Source organism: Myotis lucifugus, unplaced genomic scaffold, assembly GCF_000147115.1.
Source record: "Myotis lucifugus unplaced genomic scaffold, Myoluc2.0 scaffold_126, whole genome shotgun sequence".
Classification (NCBI taxonomy): Eukaryota; Metazoa; Chordata; class Mammalia; order Chiroptera; family Vespertilionidae; genus Myotis; species Myotis lucifugus.
Window position 1 is genome coordinate 854,594 of NW_005871174.1, and position 20,458 is coordinate 875,051.

The 20,458-nt window shown below is 35.3% G+C and overlaps 1 protein-coding gene across 5 annotated transcripts in view; it reads right to left on the reverse strand.

Moving 5' to 3' along the window:
* Positions 1-20,458, reverse strand: part of PKN2 (protein kinase N2) — a 101,989-nt gene that overhangs the window by 17,048 nt on the left and 64,483 nt on the right. For all 5 annotated transcript variants that reach the window (XM_014460143.2, XM_006093902.3, XM_023758229.1 and 2 more), the window contains 8 exons: positions 10,987-11,130; positions 10,604-10,679; positions 6,760-6,934; positions 6,403-6,529; positions 5,531-5,661; positions 5,372-5,447; positions 5,204-5,295; positions 3,892-4,068 (listed from right to left, as the gene is read on the reverse strand). In XM_014460143.2, the coding sequence (XP_014315629.1) occupies positions 3,892-4,068; positions 5,204-5,295; positions 5,372-5,447; positions 5,531-5,661; positions 6,403-6,529; positions 6,760-6,934; positions 10,604-10,679; positions 10,987-11,130 (998 nt within the window). The remainder of the gene's footprint in view (positions 1-3,891; positions 4,069-5,203; positions 5,296-5,371; positions 5,448-5,530; positions 5,662-6,402; positions 6,530-6,759; positions 6,935-10,603; positions 10,680-10,986; positions 11,131-20,458) is intronic.

The following is a 20,458-nucleotide window of genomic DNA, read 5'->3' on the forward strand; positions in this document are numbered from 1 at the left end:
CTAATCTTGCACGAATTTCGTGCATTGGGCCTCTAGTACATATATAAAGACTAGAGGGGCCTGGTGCATGAAATTCGTGCACGAGGGAGGAGTTTGTCCCTTAGCCCGGCCTGCACCCTCTCCAATCTAAGACCCCTCGGGAGATGTCTGACTGCTGGTTTAGGCCCAATCCCACAGGTATCGGGCCTAAACCGGCAGTTGGACATCCCTCTCACAATTCGGGACCTCTGGCTCCTGTTTGCCTGCTTGCCTGCCTGATTGCCCCTAACCGCCTCTGCCTGCCTGCTTGATGCCCCTAACTGCTCCCCTGCCGGCCTGATCACTCCCAACTGCCCTCCCCTGCTGACCTGATCACCCCCTAATTGCTCCTCTGCCAGCCTCAATGCCCCCAACTGCCCTACCCTGCTGGCCTGATTGCCCCTAACCGCCTCTGCCTCGGCCCCTGCCACTGTGGCTTTGTCTGGAAGGACGTCCGGTCAAATTAGCACATTACCCTTTTATTAGTATAGATGCCTAACATAATGCCTGATATGTGGCAGGCATACTGAATGAGGAGGCAAGTAGTAAATAAATGAGTGAGTTTAAAAATGTAGATCTGTCTTCAGTGTAGAATAGGTTATTAGGAGACACTTAGGAGAGTCAATTCTTAATTATACAAGCAAAATATGGATATTTTCTCTATCAAATACGTAGAATACCCTTGCCCCAAGACATAATATTTTATTTATCGATCTACCATCTCATCCCCAAGTGACTATCATCCATAGAGATAACTATTCTTGTCAGTTTGGTGAATGTTCTTCAAAGTTTTAGAATGCAGTTAGATGTACAGGTAGATAATACAGCTATGTTTTGTGTTTACTTATTTTTGTTGTTGTTAACCCTCACCTGAGAATATTTTTTCATTGATTTCTTTAGAGAGAGTGGGAGGGAAGAGACAGAGAAACAGAAACATTGATATGAAAGAGACACATCGATTGGTTGTCTACTGCATGCGCCCGGAGGGAGCCAGGGATCAAGAATCGAACCCTTGACCCTTCAGTCTGCAGGCCGATGCTCTATCCACTGAGCTAAACCGGCCAGGGCTGTGTTTACTTACTTTTATAAAAATGGAACACAATTTGAAAAAAAATTTAAAATGCAAGTATTTATAAATATTTATTTGATAAAACATTAGATCTTATATAAATACTTGTCAAAATTTAAAATATTTAACTAAGGTCCATTAGAACAAATGTGATTCTAAGAAGCTAAGGTGGTTTTTTATACATACATTTTTAGCAAACTTATTTTGGCAGCAAAATAATATAACAATTATAAAAATACTTTGATTTTTCTTTCTTTCCTTCTTTGTTAAATAGATTGCCCTAATGATACTGCACTTACCAAATATATATATATATATTAGTGAATGCTTACTATGTGTCAGGTACTGTGTTAGATATTTTCATCAATTGGCTTAATCTTAAAATAAAGCTTTTAAGATAAAATATTTTATAGAAGCAGAAAATGATGCTCTCAGAGAGTAATTTGTCTAAAGTCACATAGCTAGAAAACAGTAAAGCTAGGAACTGAACTGATTTTGATTTCATAGTCTCAATCAGTAAAAAGCCACTGATCATTTATGCGCCAGCCACCTTTCTAGCTATTCCGTTAGTACATAGAAAAGGTCCTTGTTTCTCTGCCTTTTACATCTTATGTAAAAAATAAATACATAAGATGATTTTAGGTAGAAATAAAGTGTTATGGAGAAATAAAATACAATAGAGACATGGGTTGGACATTAGTAATAGTGGTATTTTAGATAGGATACTCAAAAAATGACCTAAGAAATAACATTTGAGGTGAGATCTGAATAATTAGAGTACTTCAGATCTGAAGTAGTGCAATGTATCATTTTATTTCTGTATTTCATTGGGCTTGTTTCATTTGTATATGAATTGCAGTCTCAGCAAAAATAAAAATTTCTAAAGGAAGAACTGAATTTTATATATAAACACACATAACATATTTTAAAGGCATAACAAAACAGAAGAAATTTGAAGGTACAACAGTATACTACTATCTGCTCTACATACCTCTAAAGGTTATGATATGAATCAAAGAAGTGAAAATGCTAAATAAATGTCAGTTGTCAAAATATAAACAAGTAATGACAATTTAAGAATAAACTCAATAGAGATTTACTACTGATTTGAGATATGTTTTGAAGGTAGAATTCATCAAACTTGCTAATAATTTGTATGTTGCATGTAAGGAAAAAGAGGATCAAGAATGATTCTCCATGTTTTGGCTTGTACAATTGATAGATGGTACTGACATTTACTAAGATGGAGAAGACTAGAAGAGTAGTAGGTCTGGGAAGTGGTGGGTGAGGTCAGGAAAAAATAGGAAAAATCAGTAGCTTAGTTTGAGAAGTTAAATGAGAAATAATATCAGCCATACAGAGGGAAAGTCAAGTAAATTTGGTGAGTCCTGGCTGAAGATATAAATTTAGTGAGTCCTGGCTGGTGTGGCTCAGTTGGTTGGAGTATCACCCCATAGACCGAAAGGTTGCAGGATTGATCCCTGGTCAGGTGTGTATAGTAGACAGCTATTCGATGTTTCTCTCTCAAATCAATGTCTCTCTCTCTCTTCCTCTTCTTCCCTCCCTCTCTCTAAAATCAATGAAAAATTTATCCTTAGGTGAGGACTTAAAAAAAACCGACCTAAATTTGGTAAACACTAGCATGTAGAGCAGTGATGGCGAACCTATGACACGCGTGTCAGAGGTGACACGTGAACTCATTTTTTTGGTTGATTTTTCTTTGTTAAATGGCATTTAAATATATAAAATAAATATAAAAAATATGTCTTTGTTTTACTATGGTTGTAAATATCAAAAAATTTCTATATGTGACACGGCACCAGAGTTAAGTTAGGGTTTTTCAAAATGATGACACGCCGAGCTCAAAAGGTTCGCCATCACTGACGTAGAGTGTAGCTATTAAGAGCACTTTCCTAGGTTCAAATCCTAGCTCCACCATTTAAGAGCTATAAACTGGGATAACAATAGGGGGAACTACATATATGTATATATTTAATTTTGTGTATGCTATTATTTTTTATGCATTTGAATAAGTAAAACTTTCATATTATATCACATTCAAGAATTACAAAAAGGATTCTAATTTAGTCTACTTTCTATGTCTTTCATTGGAAGCAATATATATACCACTTTCTTGGATACTTTCAGAGATATTGTAAACATATACAGATACTTAAAATTACCCTTTAAAATACAAATACTAGTATTCCGTACAATAATATGACAGACTATTCTACCCTTTCTCTTTCCACTTAACAATGTACTTTGAGTATATTTGGTATTTAAAGTCATGGTCATAATGGCATTCCCTAGGGATAAAATGTAACAGAAAACAAAAGTTTTAGCCCTGGCCACGGTGTCTAAGTTGGTTGGGCATCATCCTGTGCCTGTTTGATTCCTGGTCAGGGCACATGACTGGGTTGTGGGCTCGATCCCTGGTAGGGAGCATCTCACATCAATGTTTCTCTTTCTCTCCTATCCTCTCTCTCTAAAAACAACAACAAATCAATTTTAAAAAATTATTTAAAAAAACAAACCCAGCAAAAATTTTATTAAAAAGAATCTAAGTTTTTATTTAAATTATCAAGTATGATTTAGGGTAATCCATGAAATTTCAACATGGACAACAGAATTAAATAGATTTTTTGTTTTTGTTTTTGGTGGCAAAAGGTAAAAATTTCTAAAGTCTTATTTTCTATTTGGGAAAGGGGGTGGGGGACGAGAATTAATTCAGAGAGCTTTTTTTCCTTTCCAGAAAAAAATTAGTCAAGAAAAATTCAGAGAAAGGTCTAAAGCATACTTACACAGCTCTTGGTTCAGAAAAGACATCAGTATGAATGTGCATCATTAGGTCCCCACCGGCAGCATATTCCATTACAAAGCAAACATGCTCTTTGGTTTGGAAACATGCAAAAAGGTTCACCAAAAATGGATGCCTTACACTATTCACAGTTTCAAAAATTCTTTTTTCACACATCAGGCTGTAAGAGAAAACATTTAAAAATAAATAGGTTTTTTTCTTCCCTTAGGTTCTAGCTGGAAACAATGCTCTTTAAAAATTACCAAACTCTAAACTAAGCAAAGTTCTTAACTATTATAACTTTAAAACCATAAAATATGTCTTTGTTTTGCTACATATGCTTTAAAAAATTTGGTCTGCTTGATGTATATAATGAATTGAAATATGTTAATGCAAACTAAAATATATGATTAGTATGACAAAGATTATAGAGTTTGCACTGACAGTACCAGAGCAGCACACGTATAGCTAGTGTTATAGTTAACAGAAAAGACTTAATTAGGGTAAACTGTGAAAATTTATCAGGAAATGGTCAGAGAATTTAGCAATCTAAAGCATAATAAAAATAAAAGTTTGTGACCAAGGTAATTTCAAGGACAGTCTTTTTAATTCATAAGTTACAGAATTCAAGTATTTTATCATATAATATATGAAGTAAAGATATGCTGCATAAGTTTTAATTTGGAAGGCTGACTGGAAAATAGAGAGGCTACATGGAGAATTCTGTAACATGCTTCAAGAAGCTCCTTGAGAGTGGTGTAATTTCTCTGTAAAGTCTATAGAATCATAGGTTTTTTTCTGTAAGAATTCTTACAAGCTGCTAGAAAGAACATTGTTCAAAATTTCTGACTCTGGAACATTAATTTTGACTAAATAGAAAAAAATTACTACTCCTTCTCTCCCTGAAAATCAACTTGACTTAAAGTAGAAGAAAATCAAGTCAAATATTCAAGTACAACTTGGAATTAACTTATTTTCATATTTAATCACCCTATTTATGATAGTTTTGCTGTTATTAAGTCACAACTTCAGAAAAATAAATAATTTTATTTATTTATTTTTATTTCCCTTTATTAAGGTATTACAAATGTGTCCTTATCCCCCCAATGCCCCCCCCCCCAATCCTGCCCTCACCCTCACCCCCGGTGTCTGTGTCCATTGGTTATGCTTATATGCATGCATACAAGTCCTTTGGTTGATCTCTCCCCCTTACCCCCACCCTCCCCTACCTTCTCTCTGAGGTTTGAGCATCTGATCGATGCTTCTCTGTCTCTGGATCTGTTTTTGTTCATCGGTTTATGTTTTAAAAAACTAACCTGTCTACTTCGTCTCGAGCTACAATGTCTCCTTTCTTTAAGGCTTTTATAGCAAACATCTCATTTGTGTGTTTATATTCAGCCAAAAGCACCTGAAATGAGATTAAATAATTATTTCCCACCAGAGTTATTACTTTTGTAGGTATTAAAGAAATATTAAGAGATTACCTTTCCAAAATGTCCTCTACCCAAGACAGCACAACATCTGAAGTCTTGTAGATTAAACTGAAACATTTGTTGAGATCTGAAAACAGCAATATCATTTAAAAATAAGGTAGAAGTATGAGACCAAACATGCAGTAGCAAAGTTCTGTACATATTCTTTACCTTCTATCCTCAAGTTCTCGAACTCCACTGTATTCTAGGCTTGATTGAGGAATATCAGCTTCAAATTCAGATTGAGATTTTGGACGTATACTATTTCTGTCATTTTCAATATCAAAAACAGCTTCTGAGTCCTGTGAAATATTAAATACTCATTAAATCAAAGAAACATTCAACTTAGTAGGTAAGGATAAAGTTAAAATAAAAATGTCAGAAGTCAGTATCTGTAAGAAAAGTTAAATTCAGATACTAAATATTCATTTTAAGGTTAATTGTATATTGTATTTATCTAAAACATGTGAAAAATTTAACACATTAATGCCACCTTCAGTGTGTATTCAGAAATCATGTTAACCAAGCCAGAAGAAGAAGAGTGTTTACACAATATATCATTTACTATCAATCATGTTCTTATGCTCTTTTTAGCTGAAGCAGCCTATTTTATCTCTACTGGCCCATGGACATCTAGAGATTTTTATGTTTCACTCATAAGAACACAAAACACAGACAACTAAAAAAAAATCCTCACCTGAGTATATGCTCATTGAATTTAGAGGGGGAGGAAGTGAGGGAGGGAGAGAGAAAAAGAGAAAAGGAGGGGGGACAAAGAGAGAGAGAGAGAGAGAGAGAAATATTGATGTGAGAGAGAACATCGATCTACTGCTCTCCTAATGGGATCCAACCTGCAACCCAGGAATTTGCCCTAACTGGGAATGGAACCTGTGACACTTTGGCCCATGAGATGATACTCCAACTAACTGAGCAATACTGACAGGACACAGACAATTTTTAAATAATTGAAATGTATACCTCATTCACTATGATGCTTTTACTGGTAATTCAAATGGTAAAAATAAAAGTTTAAAATGCCTTGCCTGTTCTGGTGCATCCAAATCTCTTAATTCAGCAGATTCATCCATTTCTCCAAGGGAAGTATCACGTGGTGGGGCTGGAGGAGGTTCAGGTTCAAGATCAAAGTCCAATTTGGTTACTGTAGAATCACTTATAAAAGAGAAAGTAATTCACCAAAAAGTTATCAAAAATATGTATTTTAAATAATCTAAAATTAAAGCAAACAATTTTTAATTTTTAAAAGTAATCAGAATACTAATTTCATCATACAATTTGGAAAAAAAATGAGACTTTAAATAGGCCCACTGTAATCAATAGATACAAATGTTACAATTTTTTTTATTTTTTATAAAAGCAATGCTTAAATCTTAGACACGTACCTAGTTGGAGATGCTAGTTCTGGGATGCGTACATCAACCACTGGCACTGTAGCAGGCCCAGGTGCTTGAGGACTAAAGGTGCCAGAATGATTTACTGTAGGAATAGCTCTTCTTACTAGCCTTCCCCAAGTGGCAATATTAATATTCATTTGAGGAGCTCTGAGAAATGTTTTGCCTGTGGATATTGTAAATAAACAGAACAAGTAATTTTTTTACATATTACCAAAAGCTATAATTAAAAAATTCATATTCATTGGTTTATAATTTAAGGACAAATAAAATGTGCCACTTAAAAAATAGTTAACTATTTGTTATAAATACTAGTGCAAAACAGCAAAAACAGTTTTAAAGATAAATAGGTAGATACTTTATTTTTAAAGTCTAGTAATGATATGTGGTTAAGGCTTAATAAAAATTCTTATCTTTTGGAGATACTAACTATAATATTTAAGAATAAATCAATATGATGTCTGGATTTGCTCCAATTAATCTGAGGAAGTAATGAGTGAAAGAGATATAAAGAAAACAAAATTGGCCATGAGTTGACTGTGGTTGAAGTTCAGTGATGGTACATTGCTCTAGTCTCTCTACTTATGAGTATGTTTAAAATATTTCTTAATAAAAATAAATGAATACACAGATAAAAATAAAACAAAAAACAAAGATGGATATCACTTTTAAAACATTATGGAGAGATTCCAAAATGGTGCAGAAAAGTAGAAACTACACGGACATGCTCCCAAGACCAAACTGCAATTATAATTAAAATACAGATAAACCACCCTGAATAATCAACTGCAGACTAGCTGGAGAGAACCCTGATAACCAAGGATGGAAAGTGGAGACCGTATAGAGACTGATGGGAATTGAGGAGACACGAAAGGGCTGGCTAGGCTCCCACAGACAGCAGCTGAATTTTCAGAGAGATATCTCAGCTATGTGGGGTTGCCACTGAGAACTCTGGGGTCTAAACCCCAAGTTGGGCCCCCCAGCCCAGAACTGAGAAAGGTGCCCACATAACATCTGGCTGTGAAAAGCAGCAGGGTTGCTGTCTACCAGGGAGAGATGGCTGGAAATGCAGGCACTCTCTTAAAGGGCCAATGCACAAAATTTCATGTGCAGCCACTCACCTTGGGCTCTGGCAGAGGAAGAGCAGAGTCGACTGGAGCTATGTGAGCAGAAACCAGGTTTGGGGACTATGGGGTTAGAGCTTGGAAGGCAGACAACTGTTTCCTGTGCTGAGACATTCCCTCATACTGCAGAGGACATCTTTCTCCTGTACACCTTTACCATCAAGGCAGCTTTTGCCTGGAGGTAGGTGGGGGGAAAGTAATTGAAAACTTCTTGCCCCACTTTATAGAGTTTCTGAGGCCCATTAAGAGACTGAAAATAACAATCAGAGACAGAGGCAGGTCTCTGGAGTCTTTGCCCCACCCAGTTGGAAAACCTCTCACCCCTTCCAGTGGTGGGTAGCCTAAGGCTAATCAAGACTGAATACCATGCCGAAACCGGTTTGGCTCAGTGGATAGGGCGTTGGCCTGCGGACTGAAGGGTCCCAGGTTCGATTCCGGTCGAAGGCATGTACCTGGGTTGCGGGCACATCCCCAGTGGGAGATGTGCAGGAGGCAGCTGATCAATGATGTTTCTCTCTCATCGATGTTTCTAACTCTCTATCTCTCTCCCTTCCTCTCTGTAAAAAATCAATAAAATATATTTTAAAAAAAAAGACTGAATACCAATCAGATTGCAGACAGAGGTGGGTCTCTGGAGGTTTTGAGTCTTTGCCTGATCTAACCCAGGCCTGGGGCAAGGAAAAACAGATCTTGGTGCACATCTTGGTCCTTTCCAAAAGAACCGAGCCCCAGCAGAGGAAGCCACAACCTGTGGATAGTTGATAGCTCCAAACAGGTACTCAGGTCCAGTCACAAACAGCGCCTGACATTTTCCTGCACTAGTGATTGGGAGTCATAGCAGATCTACCTAATAAACAGACACAAACCTAAACAGACAGCCAAAATGGGGAGACAAAAAAACAACCCCCAAATGAGAGAAAAAGAGAATTCTCCAGAAGAAGTGCTTAATGAAATGGAGATAAGAAATTTATCAGATGTAGAGTTCAGAATAATGACTGCAAAGATGCTCAACAGCGTGAATAAAGATATAGTAACTATGAAAAAAGACCTGTCGGAAATAAAGAATGACAACACTAATAAAGAACACACTGGAAGTCATCGCCACAGTGATCGGGCAAGAAGAAGAAATAATGAGAAAGTAAAACTCTCATTATATGCAGATGACATGATATTGTACACAGAAAACCCTAAAGACGCCATAAAAAAATTACTAGATTTAATAAATGAATTTGGCAATGTAGCAGGATACAAATTAACACCCAGATGTTGATGGCATTTTTTATATACCACTAACGAATTCTCTGAAAGAGAAATTAAACAAACAATCCCATTTACCAGTGCAACAACAAAAAAAATTAAAATATTTAGGAATAAACTTAACCAAGGAGGTAAAAGACATGTACTTCAAAAAATACACAGTGTTGAAGAAAGAGATAGGGGAAGATATAAAGAAGTGGAAGAATATATCGTGTTCATGGATTGGTAGAATTAACATCACTAAAATGTTCATACTACCCAAAGCAACCTATAGATTCAATACAATCCCTATTAAAATACCAACAGCATATTTCACAGATCTAGAACAAACTCTCCAAAATTTATATGGAACCAAAAAAGACCCCAAATAGCTGCAGCAATCTTGAGAAAGAAGAACTAAGTTGGAGGGATTATAATACCAGATATCAAGTTATACTACAAAGCCACTATAATCAAAACAGCCTGGTACTTGCACAATAACAGGCACATAGATCAATGGAACAGAACAGAGAACCCAGAAATCGACCCAAGCCATTATGCTCAATTAATATTTGACAAAGGAGGCAAGAATATACAATGGAGTCAAGAGAGTCTCTTCAATAAATGATGTTGGGAAAACTGGACAGATACAGGCAAAAAAATGAAACTAGACCACCAACTTACACCATACACAAGAATAAATTCAAAATGGATAAATGACTTAAATGTAAGTTGTGAAATCATAAAAATAGGAAATCATAGGCAGCAAAATCTCAGACATCTCTCATAGCAACATGTTTACTGATACATTTTACTAGGGCAAAGGTAACTAAGGAGGAAATAAACAAATGGGACTACATCAAACTAAAAAGCTTCTTCACAGCAAAAGAAACCATCAACAAAATGAAAAAGGAGCCCACTTTGAGGGAGAACATGTCTGGTAATGATACCTCTGATAAAGGGTTACTATCCAAAATATAAAGGAGTTCATACAACTTAACAAAAGAAAGACAAACAATCCAATTTAAATATGGGCAAAGAACCTAAATAGACACTTCTTCAAAATGGACATAGAGAAGGCCAAGATACATGAAAAAATGCTCAAAGTCACTGATCATCAGAGAGATGCAAATTAAAATGACAATGAGGTATCACCTCACACCTGTCAGAATGGCTACCATCAACAAATCAACAAATGACAAATGCTGGCAAGGATGTGGAGAAAAGGGAACCCTAGTATATTACTGGTAGGAATGCAGACTGGTGCAGCTATTATGGAAACAGTATGGAGTTTCCTCAAAAAATTAAAAATGGACATAGACAATAGGGTAGTGATGGCCTGGGGCGGAGAGCAGAACGAACTAGAAGGGGTTAATGGGGTTAATACTCTCAACAATAAAGATTTAAAAAAAAAAAAAGTACACAGATTTTCTTTACTTCAGGAAACACTTAGTATTTGATTTCTTAGTAATTACCTTGCTGTTTTGAAAAAATTTTCTTTTGTCGTTGGAGTTTTGGTCTTCTTTCAATAACTGGATTAAAAAAGGTAACCTACAGTGAAGAAAATTTAAGTTGATATGAATATAGCACTGGATTTATCGTCATGAAATTCACTACACTACTAAGTTTTGAAAATTTAAGAGAACCTTAGATATAATATAGTCCAACCCCCTCTGAGTAAACAAATCAGAGGATAAATTATTTGTCTTAAGATAATATACCTTTTCAGTGGCAAAACTGAGCCAAGATTTCAAGTTGTATGTGGTTTAGCCTAATACTCTCTCCACTTCTACATCATGCTGTCTACATATATAATTTCAATTACAGTTATGCACATTTAATAAAATACATTTATTACCTCTGCAAATAAAGTACCCTGTGGTTCCAAATAGAGACACATGCCATGCCGTTGGTTGTCTAAAAAGTCTTCTAACCTCAGAAATTTTACAGCACACAGAGATCGCCAATCACGCCAATAAACTGAAATTTCCAGTTCACGTGACTAGGATAATTAAAAAAAAAATAAAGAAAACAGAGAAGACATCATTGGACACACACTTGACTAAAATATCACAAAAAGTATAAAATATAAATACAATAAACAAATAACACACACAATGATTGCACTATTTTAAAGAGTGCTTTTTCAATGTTTCTCTCTTATAATATTACTTTAATAAACATATACATTTTCATTCAAAGGAAGAAAATTATATTCTAAGAGTCTCCAGCTAAGATATTCCTTTTATATAAAGAATATACAACTGGGAACAACTAAAACAAATGAATGACTACAGAAACTCTTTCCAATCTTACATCTTTAATCTTTCGGATTTTCCTCCGCCATTTGGCATCCCTTGCTGTGCTATTGCTAAAAGACCTCAGTGCTCACCTCAAAGAACCATTTCAAATCATATTTCCTGTATCAATGCTGAGTCAGAGAAAGGTTGTGGAGAGAAAGGTTATTCTGCACTTACAGTGTGCCACACACTATGCCAAACAAAAGAATATTAGGTTCCTTAACCTTCAAAGAATACCATTGGATAATAGAATTAATAATAGCAGGGGCCTCTTGTAGGTAGGGAGAAAAAGGGAAATTCAGACTAAGTTTTATAAAAAAGGATGTTCAATTATCACATCATCAAAAAACACACACACACACACACACACACACACAAAAACCCCGCAGTAAGTTGAATGTCCCAAAACCAGGCGCAAATATATTATACCACATCCATATGAGAGAATACTCTGTAGTCATCTATATACATAAAAGACTAAGCAACTGGCTGACCGTTTGACCGGTAGCTATAACATACAATAACCACCAGGGGGCAGACGTCCAATGCACAGGCAGGGAAACATGTAACAGACTGATGAATCTCAGAGGAAAGGGGGGGGAGGGTGGGAAGAGATTAACCAAAAATCTTATATGCATACTAGAGGCCAGACATGGGTGGGTCCCTTGGCCTGGCCTGCAGGGATTGGGCCAAAATCGGTAGTCCGACATCCCCTGAGAGGTGCCAGATTGTAAGAAGGCACAGGCCAGGCCAAGGGACCCTACCAGTGCATGAATCTGTGCACTGGGCCTCTAGTTAAAAATGCTTACATAGGGTAATGCATTTAAGGTTTTAACAATCAATTACTAAACGTACTTAAAGAACACAGTTTATAAGTTGGGGAATCAAATCATAAACTGATGTCTACATATATGCTATAATCTACACACATTTTAATTATAAAGCACCAGACTTTTCTATTATTTTGTTTTTTCCAGGATTTTGTACAGCATCCACAAAAATAGATAAATGTTTTTTCTTTTAGCTCTACACAGTAATAAATTACTTCTTTCAAATAATAACTTTAAATTTATGAAATTATACATCTTATGTAAGTTCTTAGTATACACAATAAAAAAAACTTGACTTTAAATAATAAGTTGATACAAATGAATAAAGAAAACACTTATAAAAAAGAGAACATGAAAAAAATGATTCAAGACAGAATGTGCCAGAGGGTCTCAGCACCAAACAGGAAAAGGACTAGACAAAGATACCTATGGCAGTGAATATGTGAGCCCAGTGCCTCCTACCTCATTTCTTCTCTCTGATACACATTACTACGGGAGAGAAGAAGTACGAATAGAGTATAATTATTTTAAGATAAGCAAATGGTAATTAAAAGCAGTGTGTGAATGCTGCAATATTCTATTCAAGTTAAAGATTTACATATTTGGAAAGTTATTTTGGGAAATAAACAGACTAAATAATTCAACCAGGGATTGGTAATTTATATTGCATTGCTTCAGGTCACAGAAGGAGAGGCCTTTTCCCTGTCTTCTCCCACTATATTAGGGAGAAGGGCTTGTTATAGTTCAGGCAGATGGGAGGCATATAGATGCTGGGTATGATATTAGTACTTGTTAAAAGTTCTTATACTTTCACACTGATAAATGATAACATTATACCTTTCACTAGGTGACAGAAGGCCCAATCACCTCATCTGTATATATTCTAGCCACTCTGGTAAAACTCGCGTATTGATTCGTTTCTCTATTCTGTCTCTTTATTCTATGCTTTAAACTGAATTATACTAGAAGTTCTGAGATTTGTGATGGAAGGAGATTTCAAAGCTTTAGGCTAGTTTTCCTGGAGTTCTGCTCATTTGCTGAGGTTTTACATATAAAGCTCTTCAAATTTTGTTATTTTACATTGTTCCCTGTGAGTATCATTCTCTCTACAATTTAAGGGGATGTTAGCTATGCTCTAGAACAGAGTAAGATATTTTATGTCAGAAATCATGGAACCCCAATCCTACTTTAATCCCTAACATCCAGTGTGATTTGGATAGGTAAAGCAGGGATACAGTATCAAAGCAAAGTAGCTTCTATATAAATAGATGCCACTAATATTTATTGAATTTAAATTGCAAGTGAGACTGCTCATTTGCTGGCAATTTTCCAGAAGCAGGTCAGTTTTATAAAGCAAGGGCATCTTTGTAGGTAATGTCAAATTCTAAGAGTAACAAAATGCTAGATGGAGTGAAATGATCAAAACAGCTGAGTAGTGTGTTTTGAGCTAAGTACTGATTGGCAGTACTGGCAAACTGTCCCAACTTGGTGTTTCATTTTGTCTTTTAATGAATTTGAACACAGGACAAAAGAGAAAACTTGGTGGTAGACCTATGATATCTGTATGGTTTGTCTAAAGCCTCTGCAAGGTCAAAAAGTAAATAAAAAGGTTAGAGACATTGAATCAGTCATAAGTGTAAGTGGGGAAAGAGAGCAACACCTTAAAACATATGTTGCAATTAAAAAAACCCAGTACACATTTAGCATAAAAAGAACTGAAGCACAAAGAAGGCAGAGGTTCCCAAACTGTTCTTGAGGAACTCTGGGGCAACAGAGATATTTTGACTTTTCAAAAGAAACACAGTGACATCTGCAGGACACCATAAGAAACAGTCAACATTAGAACATACCACATTCCTTTTGATGACATAATCTTTGCTAAACTGGGTTTTCAATCATTGATTTTTACCACATGAAAAATCAATGTGGAATAGGAGATAAGGCTGCAGTGTCCAATCTAATTCCAAGCTTTGAGAAATTATATCTATGTAACAGGCAGATATATCCCATGAGTAAAGGTTATATAGCAATGAAAAAAGTATTTAAAGGGTACACTGTAATGATTTGATATATGTATACAATTTGAAAGGATTCCTCTCATCTATTTAATAAACATGTACACCTCAAATATTTTATATATGTTACATGATTATGTAAATATAGAGATTATATTATATAGTAAAGTATATATTTGGTGAGAACATTTAAGTTCCATTCTCTTAGCAAATTACATTTATACAATAGTGTTATCAACTATAGTCACCATATTATACATTAAATGTTCAGAACTTATTTATTTTATAGCTGTACGTTGTACCTTTTTACTAACCTCTCCCTACTTCCCAATCCCAGGTAAACACTTCCTGCTCTCTGTTTTTGTGTTTTTAAATATGTTTTTATTGATTTTAGAGAGAGAGGAAGGGAGACAGATCAAGAGATAAAAACACTGATGAGAAAGAAACATCGATTGGCTGTCTCCTGCATGCCCCTAATGGGAATCAAGCCCACAACCCGGGTATGTGCCCTGACTAGGAATCAAACTGGTGACCTCTTGGTTCATGGGTCAACCCTCAAACATTGAACCACACTGGCCAGGGTAGATGTAGATAACTTTTTATGTATCCTTCTTGAGACTTGACTTGAGGGTTCCTGTTTGTTATCAATTCTGAAAAATTCTAGGCCATTACTGTTTTGGGCAGAGCCACTGCCCCATTCTCTCCATTCCCTCATTCTTGAACTCTACTTAGTGTATTAATCATTCTCATTCTATCCTTTATGTCTCTTAGCCTCTTTTTTCATATTTTTCATCTTTCTCTGTGTTGTACTCAGGTAATTTCATCAGCTATATTTTCCACACCACTAACTACCTTCTGTTATTTATCCCATTCATTTGTTTTTCAATTTCATATGTTGTGTTTCCTATTTTTATAAGTTTTATTTAGTTCTCCTTCCCACACAGCTTTAACAATTTATCAATTAATGGTAAATCATGTTTCATCACCACCTTTCCTTCAATTATTCTGAAGTATATCTCTGATATCTAGAATCGCATTTTATTTATTTATTTTTTAAAAAATTCTGCCTCGTCTTGGTTCATTACTCAGTTTTTGCTCATGTTTTTATTCTTCTATTATTTATTTCAATAGTTTAAACATTTATTTTACATTCTGTAACTAATAATCCCATTATCTGTTGAGATTATTTTTGACACAAGCTCATCTATGGCAGAATACTTCCCTAAACTTCTGAAACAGAATTTAATAGTTTTTATTTTATCTAAAACTGTTTTGTTTTGAACCTATCATACCGTAAGTACGCTTATAGAAAGAACGTTTCTGGCTCCTTTGTATTTCTCAGTGCTAAATGCAGACCTTGCATATGAAAGATAACAGAAGTAGAAAAAAGCTAAAACGTCTGCTTATAGTGTGTTTTAGAGCACTGACTTTCTAATAACAGTTGAGGTATGGAGAATTAAATCAAATTCAACTGTGTGGGGGAGGGTGGGAGTAGGTAAGAAAGCAAACATGTTCAAATTACATGTTTTCCCCCTCCTCAGATTCTAATGTGTGTCTATTTGAGAATCTATTTGGGAATCACTGTACCAATTAGAGGTGTCATTGTCCCTTGGGTATGTTGAAGTGTGGGGAAAAACAAACTGAGGAAATTTTTAGTTTTTAAATTATTTCACAATAAAGTATTTTTATTCATACCATCAATACTTAATGAAAATAAACATTAAGTACTGTGATAGAGATACAAAGAAAAATAATTTATGGTCCTGTTTTCAAATAGTTCATAGTTTTGATGGGGAGATAGAAAAGTAAATAAATTTGACCATAAAGACAAGAAGCACAATAACACAAAAGAGAGAGCTGACCATATTTGCCCCCTAAGGGTAGCTAGTAGAAAGATCAGAAAAAAAATCAGAATTACTCAAATTGGGTTTGAAGAGATGAATCACAAGAGTAAAAGAGGGGAGGACAGTAATCAGAGGGAAAAGAATGTATAAAATTAAGCAAGCATATAGTATACTATAGAGATTGGAAATAGTTCCATGTAGTTAGAATCTAGAATATATATAGAAATGACTTGGGAAATGAGAGGTAGAGACAGGTTATGAATGGCTCTGTAACCACGGACTTTGGTTTTCAACTTGCAAATTATAGGCTGCAACTAAAAGATTTTAAATCTAGAGGAATAGAGGTCAAATCAGATCAGGCAGTATCTGGTAGTTAAACACAGGGGGCTCTACAATCACGACTGCCTAGTGCTGCACACTCAATAAATTCCCGTAACAAACAGGTTCAAATTTTATCTATACACCACTTGCTAGTTTTGAGACTTTGAGCAAGTTACATATCCTTTGTGGGCCTCAGTTTGCTCATCTGTAAAATATGTATTATTATAATATCAATACTATATTGACATTATATTGAAAAGAGTTAAGCCCAGCCAGCATGGCTCAGTGGCTGAGCATTGACCTATGAACCAGGAGATCACGGTTGGATTCCCAGTCAGGGCACATGCCCAGGTTGCGGGCTGGATCCCCAGTGTGGGGCATGCAGGAGGCAGCCAATCAATGACTCTCTTTCATCACTGATGTTTCTCTCTCTCTCACTCTCTCTCTCCCTGAAATCAATAAAAATATATATAAAAAAAGAGTTAAAACAAGCTCAGCACATAGTCAATGTCCAGTAAATGTCAGCTATGATGATGATGATGATGATATGCACTTAAGCAAATCTACCATGGCCGAAGGATAGAGTGTAAAACAAAGAGAAAAGTTAGCCTACTATCATGAAGAACATAGGTTTTGGCTTCAGATTTGCTTGGCTTTGGTGTCAGATGCTTGTGTTGATTCCCAAAGCTTTCTAGCTGTATGACCTGAAAAATGTTACTTAAAGTCAGTAATCCCAAAACAGTGATAATAACTGCACACATGTCATAAGATTATTGGGAGGATTACATGAGACATTATATGTAATGTGTCTTATTCATAATCTATTACAGAAGAAGTTTCAGCGCTAACTGGGGAGACAAAGAAATATGCCCCAAATGAAAGAAGAAGAGAAATCCTGAGAAACAGAACTAAGTGAAATGGAGGCAAGCCAGCTATCAGACAAAGATTATAATGATGCTCTAGGAACTTAGGAGAAGAATGGATGAACTCAGCAAGAACTTAAACAAAGAGAGTAAACATAAAAAACCAAAGAAACTGTAAAAAAAGAACCAGTAAGAAACGAAGAATACAACATCTGAAATGAAGACTACACTAGCGGGATTCAACAGCAGGCTATATAAAGCAGAGAATAGAGTCAGTGAGTTGAAAGACAAAATAGAAAATACCCAATCACAGCAGCAAAAAAAAAAAAAAGAATGTGAAAAATAAAGATAGTCTAAGGGACCACTGGGACAACATGATAACAACACCTGCATCATAGGGGTACAACAAGGAGAAGGGAGAAAGCAAAGAATAAAGAATCTATTCAAAGAAATAATGACTGAAAACATCCCCAACCTGGTAAAGAAAATAGACAAGTCCAGGAAGCACAGCGAGTCCCAAAGGAAATGATCCCAAAGAGACATATCATAATTAAAATGGCAAAAGTTAAAGACAAGGAGAATCTTGCCCTGGCTGGTGTGGCTCAGTTGGCTGTAGCATCATCCATACACCAAAAAGTGGTGGGTTTGATCCAGGTTAGGGCATGTGTGGAAGGTAATCAATCAATGTTTCTCACTCTCCGTTTCTCTCTATAAAAAACAAAAATACAACCCCCCCCAACATCAAACAAACAAAAAAACACCAAATAACAACAAAAAGCGAAAATAAAATAAAATAAAGATAAAGAAAGACGAAGAGATTTTTAAACACAAGAGAAAAACAGTTACCTAAAAGGAAGTTCCCATAAGACTGTCAGCTGTTTTCGCAATGGAAACTTTTCAGGCTAGAAGGGACTGGCAGGAATTATTCAAAGTGATGAAGGGAAAGAACCTACAACCAGGACTAATCTACCCAGCAAGGCTAGCATTTAAATTGAATGTAAAATAAAGAGTGTCCCAGACAAGAAAAGATAAAGGAGTTTATTACCACCAAACTAGTATTATAAGAAATGTTATAGTCTTCTTTAAAAAAGAAGAAAAAAAGGAACATAGTTATAAGAAATAAAGTGGCAATAAACACATACTTCTCAATAATCACTTTAAATGTAAATAGCTAAAATGAGCCAATCAAAAGACACAGTGTAGCTGAATCAATAAGAAAACAAAGCCCGCCGAACCGGTTTGGCTCAGTGGATAGAGCGTCGGCCTGCGGACTGAGGGGTCCCAGGTTCGATTCCGGTCAAGGGCATGTACCTTGGTTGCGGGCACATCCCCAGTGGGGGGCGTGCAGAAGGCAGCTGATCGATCTCTCTCATCGATGTTTCTAACTCTCTATCCCTCTCCCTTCTTCTCTGTAAAAAATCAATAAAATATATTTAAAAAAAAAAAAAAGAAAACAAAGCCCAAATATATGCTGTCTACAAGAGACCCATCTCAGAGCAAAAAGTAAAGAGACTAAAAGTAAATGGATGGAAAAAGATATTTCATGCAAATGGAAACCAAACAAAATAGACTTTAAAACAAAGGCTATGATAGGAGATAAAGATGGACATTATATAATGATAAAGGATCAACTGAAAAGAGGATATAACTCTTGTAAACAATCATGCACCCAATATAAAAGCACCCAAACATACAAAGCAAATCATGATGGACATAAAGGGAGAGATCAACAGCAGTACAGCCATAGTAGGGGATTTTTAACACCTGATTGAATCAATGGATAGACTTTTCAGATTTAAAAAAATCAAGAAAGAAACAGTGGCCTTAAATGACACAATAGAACAGATAGATAAATTGATATTTTCAGAACATTTAACCCCAAAACAGCAAAATGTACATTCTTTTTAAGTGCACAAGGAACATTTTTCAGGGTAGACCATATGTTAGGATACAAAATGAGGCTCAATACATTCAAGATCATATCAAGCATCTTGTCTGGACACAATGCTCTGCAATTAGAAATCAATTACAAAACAAATAAACAAAAACACAAAAAAACCCACACAAACGGAGGCTAAACAATATGTTACTAAACAATGAATGGGTTAACAATGAGATCAAGAAGGAAATAAAAAATTATCTTGAAACAAATGAAAATAAACACATAACAACGCAATCTATGGGACACAGCCAAAGCAGTCCTATGAGGAAAATTCATAGCAATACAGGCCTACCTAAAGAAGGAAAAACTCAAGTAAACAACTAATCTTACACCTAAAGGAAATAAAAAAATTTACAATAAACAAAACCAAAAGTGAGTGGAAGGAAGGAAATAATAAAAATCAGAGCAGAAGTAAATAAAATAAAGCTAGAAAAATACAAAAGATCAATGAAAACAAAAGCTGTTTCTTTGAAAAGATAAACAAAACTGATAAGCTATTAACCTGATTAATCAAAAGAGAGAAATCCCAAATAAATAAAATCAGAAATGAAAAAGAATAACTGATGTCACAGAAATACAAAGAATAAGAAAATACTATGAACCTATATGGCAATGATTGGACAATCTGGAAGAAATGGATAAAGTCCTTGAAACAATCTTCTTAAAACTGAATCAGGAAGAAACAAAAAATATGAACAAATTGATTACAACTAATGAAATCGAAGCAGTAAATAATAAATTAAAAAACTCCCAGCAAACAAAACTCCTGGACTGGATAGGTTCACAGGTGAATTTTACCAAACATTCAAAGCAAAACTAACACCTATCCTCAAAATATTCCAAAAAACACAAGAGGAGGAAAGCCTCCCAAGCTCATTTTATGAGGTCAGCATTACGCTGATTCCAAAATCAGATAAAGGCACTACAAAGAAAAATAATTATATACCAATATCCCTGATGAACAGAGATGCAAAAATCCTCAACAAAATATAAGCAAACTAAATTCAAATAATATAGTAAAAAGATCATACATCATTATCTAGTGGGATTTATTCCTGGGGTGCAAGGTTGATACAATATCCACAAATTAATGAATGTGATACATCACATAAGCAAAATGAAGGATAAAAATACTATGATCATATCAATAGATACAGAAAAGCAGTTAATATCCACCATCATTTATGATAAAAATTCTCAGCAAAGTGGGAATAG